General features: G+C 53.3%; 1 protein-coding gene across 4 annotated transcripts in view; it reads right to left on the bottom strand.

Annotated features, from left to right (window-relative positions):
- Positions 1-3802, bottom strand: part of ACTN4 (actinin, alpha 4) — an 85658-nt gene extending 81856 nt beyond the window's left edge. For all 4 annotated transcript variants that reach the window (XM_011952392.1, XM_011952393.1, XM_011952394.1 and 1 more), the window contains exon 1: positions 3605-3802. In XM_011952392.1, coding sequence (XP_011807782.1) covers positions 3605-3766 — 162 coding nt within the window. In that variant the 5' untranslated portion in view covers positions 3767-3802. The remainder of the gene's footprint in view (positions 1-3604) is intronic.
- Between the last annotated feature and the right edge of the window lie 6 nt (positions 3803-3808).

The raw sequence follows: 3808 nt of genomic DNA, 5'->3' as shown, positions 1-3808 counted from the left end.
AAAAAAAAAAAGACAAAGGTCAAGGTTGAAACACTGAGGCCCCTGAAATAGTGATGTTTCCATGAACACGGAAACTCAGCAAGTGAGGCATTTCTTCTTGCTGTAATGAGATTTGGCATAACCTTCAAGAGATCTCACCCTTCCAGGACAACAGAGGGTGATAAGGTTACCCAGGCCACTTTTAGAAACTGGGAGAGGGAACTGTGGCCCAGAACTGTAGTTGTTCAAGAATCTGCTCAAAGACCAGAACAACACTTCTCCATCCTGCCAGGAGCACGTTCACGGCCCTCTTGTGTAAAAACTGTTGCACGACCTACTTATGGGTTACGGGGTCCCTAGAAGTCAGAGCAAAGGGCTTTCAAGCAGAAGTGAGACACACGTCCCCTCTGATTTGGGCCAACTCTTGCTTAATTCCTAGAAGAATTCCATTCTACCCACTTTGAGGGCCTACAGCTGTTCCGGATACATATTTTTTTGGAGTATGCATGTACAGAACTCCCAGGACTGTCACTCCTCCTGTGCCCAGTGGTTCAGCCTTGGAGAGGCAAGAAGGGCAATCTGTCATTCACTAAAGCAACACTGCAACGTAGAAAAAACCCAGCCAGCCCAGGTGTGGTGGCTCATGCCTGCAATCCCAGCTACTCGGGAGACTGAGGCAGGAGAATCGCTTGAACCCGGGAGGCAGAGGTTGCGGTGAGCCAAGATCATGCCTGGGCAACAAGAGCAAAACTCCATCTCCAAAAAAAAAAAAAAAAAAACCCTGCCAGCCTGGGAGCGTGGGATGTTTCTTAGCAGGAAGGTAGAGAGCCACACATATTGGGGTACTCCTTGCCCCATTTCATAAAGGATCCCTACCCCATAACGGGAAAGGGCACAGAGGTGAAGCAGTAGTTTCCCCCACAGAGCAGCTAAGGGTAAATATTTGCTGGAGGAGGTGTAAAGCAGGAGTTACTAGAATCTGGCCCTGGTTGAGACACAAAAGCAGATGGTATTAGGGGACGCTGTGAGCCACCCTCTTCCCTCAACCCTGCCCGGCCCCGGAGGAAGGAAGCTGGGAGGTAAGAGAATGACACATGGCAGCAAGGCTTGGAGGTTCCGGGGAGTCCTGGTTTCCGCCCAGGGCCTGAATGGTGCCCCAGCCTCACCCTGTGAGCAAGGGACACTATAACCACGAACAAAGCCCACACCCTAACTCTTGGGAGGGAGTGGAAGCGGCTCACAAAAGGAGTCACTTGGGGAGTGGCAGAAGACAGCAAGGGAGAGAAAAGGAAGGTCTCCCACCCCTATCACCTGAGAAAAAAAGGTGAGGGGTTCATTTTCTCCAGCACCTTCAGCTGCAGAAGACAAAGCCCAGACGTTCTCAAAACCACCACTGTAGACCCTGCTCCCTCCCAACTTTCCAGGTCTCTTGGCAACTCTTAACCTTTTCCAACCTGGCACTGCCTCGGGCAATAAATTATTGTTGAGACTCCAGAACAGATCTCACCTTCCCCTCAAAAAGCGAGTTTATGCCAACTATCACAACATGTCCACTCTGCGGTAGGTGGGGCCACGGATAAGGACACCAATCCCACCAAGCCACTGACACCCCCCTCAGTTACTACGGATGAGGAAATTCAAGCAACGCTGGTAATGGACCCAAGGTTACCTGGCCCCACCTCAGGCTGCCTTGGAACAGTTGCTCCTTCCACCCTTCCCACCCTTTCCCCTCCAGCCTGGGCTAGGCTGCCTGTGCCGAGCTCCTGGCCACCAACTCACGCCCTCGAGAAGCTTCCAGTCACTCCCCACTCTGCCAGCTCACCACTCAAAGCCCTGTAGTCTGTTCCTGAAAAATCTCCACCAAACCCACTCTCCCAAACCTTCAGAGCCCTGTCCAAAGTCCCACCTCTACACACATCCCTCTTTTTTAACAGAATCATCGCAGGGACCCCTCGGATCCCTTCGCATTTTGCAGATAACAAAACTGCATGGAGGAGAGTTCAAGGGTCTTGTCCAAGGCCACAGAGCTAATCAGTAACAAATCTGGAAAGAAAATCCAGATCTCCAGATCCCACGAAATGCTTCCAACTTCAAGTACCTCCCACCCATTTCACACACAAAACTTCTGAACAACTCCTTCCCCCCACACACCCACTCACCACGCTCCTTCCTTTAGCTCTTTCTGCACACTCAGAGCTCCCCCCTCAACCACACTGGATTACCCCCCACACACACAGACACTGACACCTCGCTCGGGGATCCCACTCCACTTCTGATCACCTTTTCACTGCTCTGGGGCCCTCCCGAGTTGCTCTCCCCCCACCCCCAAAACAGTGCCACCTGAAAACAGTCTCTGCTTCAGGATCCCTTCACCTGCCTGCGCTTTCCTCCGAAAAAGACACAATTCTTTCTGGACACTCTCTCCGCTTCCTCCCCAAACTCCTTATTCTCCCTGCACGACACACACACGCTCTCCAGTCCGGGACTGCACCTCCAGGAGCCAGCGCCCCCTCCCCACATTCCTTTCTCAGTCTATCCATTACTCATTCCCTTTCTAATGAGATTTTCATTTTCCTAAACGAACCTCCCTCCCATTATCCACCATTCCAGCTCACACTCCCTCCCATCGATCTCACCTTCTCCCTCTACACTTCCTCACTCTCTCTAACGCTTTAGCTTTTCAGCTTTCCATCAATTCTTCAGAAACCCCTCCCCAAATTATCCCCAAACACTCTCTGTATACCCCCCACTTTGGCTTCTCCATCCCTCATCAATTCCTCTTATTCTTCCTATCTCTCAATCTTCTCTTCCCTTTGGAACAGGGCACCCCAAATAAATCTCACCCCCTTCAAAAACGTCTCATTCACGGGCCCCTTAACTTCTTCCTTTCGCATCCCACCCTCTCCTCAGACCCCGTCCTGGAACCTCTACCTTCCTCACACCCTAAGCCCACGTCTTTTCATGCCCAGTTCTACCCTTAGCCCCTCTGTTTTCACCTTCCCAGCCTCCCTAGTCCTCCCACCCGTCTTCAGACCCCACAATCTCCATTCCATCCTCACACTTGATTCTTCATCCCCTTTAGAACTCCCCCAACCTGAGGCTCCCCCAATTCCAGTCTCCTTCAGATCTTTCTGCTCTCCAAAATAACCAACCCCTCCACACTCGAGCTCCTCCTCACACTTCCCAGACCCAGAAATTCCCTTCCTAGCCTCCCCTGATTCTCCTCCCAGCACCTCCAACCCATGCTCGGACCCTTCAAGCCCGCCTCGGATCCCAGTTCCATTTCAACCTGCCCAGTCATCTCCTCGGTTTCCCCTAATGGCACGCTCAGACCCTCCAAATCCTTCATCGGGCTTCCTGATTCCTTTTTTTTTTTTTTTTTTTACTCTCATATTCCCCACCCGGACGCCAATTCTCTTTAATTCTCTTTTCAGATTCCCAATTCCTTCCTCGAGCTCGGCGATTCCTTCTCAGGACTCCAATTCCCTTCCTGGACCCGCCTATTCCTTCTCGGGACTCCCCCGTTCCCATCACAGACGCTCCAGTTACCTTTCAGGACCTCCTACCCCTCCCCGGGCCCCCTCGGAAAAGCCCCTCCAGCCCGTCCGGCCCGCGGGCCGCGCACCTTGCGCTGCTGCTTCTCCCAGGCCGGGTCCAGCAGCAGGTCCCGGTCCCAGTCGTCCTCCTGGGCCATGTAGTCGCCCATGCTGCCCCCGCCGCCAGCGCCATTGCCCGCGCTGCTGGGACCGTACTGGTACGACTGGTTCGCCGCGTGGTAGTCCACCATTCCGCCGCCTCTCGCTCGCCCACCAGGCTGTCCGCTCCCGCC

This window comes from Colobus angolensis, unplaced genomic scaffold (assembly GCF_000951035.1).
Source record: "Colobus angolensis palliatus isolate OR3802 unplaced genomic scaffold, Cang.pa_1.0 Scaffold34, whole genome shotgun sequence".
Lineage (NCBI taxonomy): Eukaryota > Metazoa > Chordata > Mammalia > Primates > Cercopithecidae > Colobus > Colobus angolensis.
Note: the sequence above shows the minus strand (reverse complement) of the source record. Positions and strands in the feature narration are given on the sequence as shown.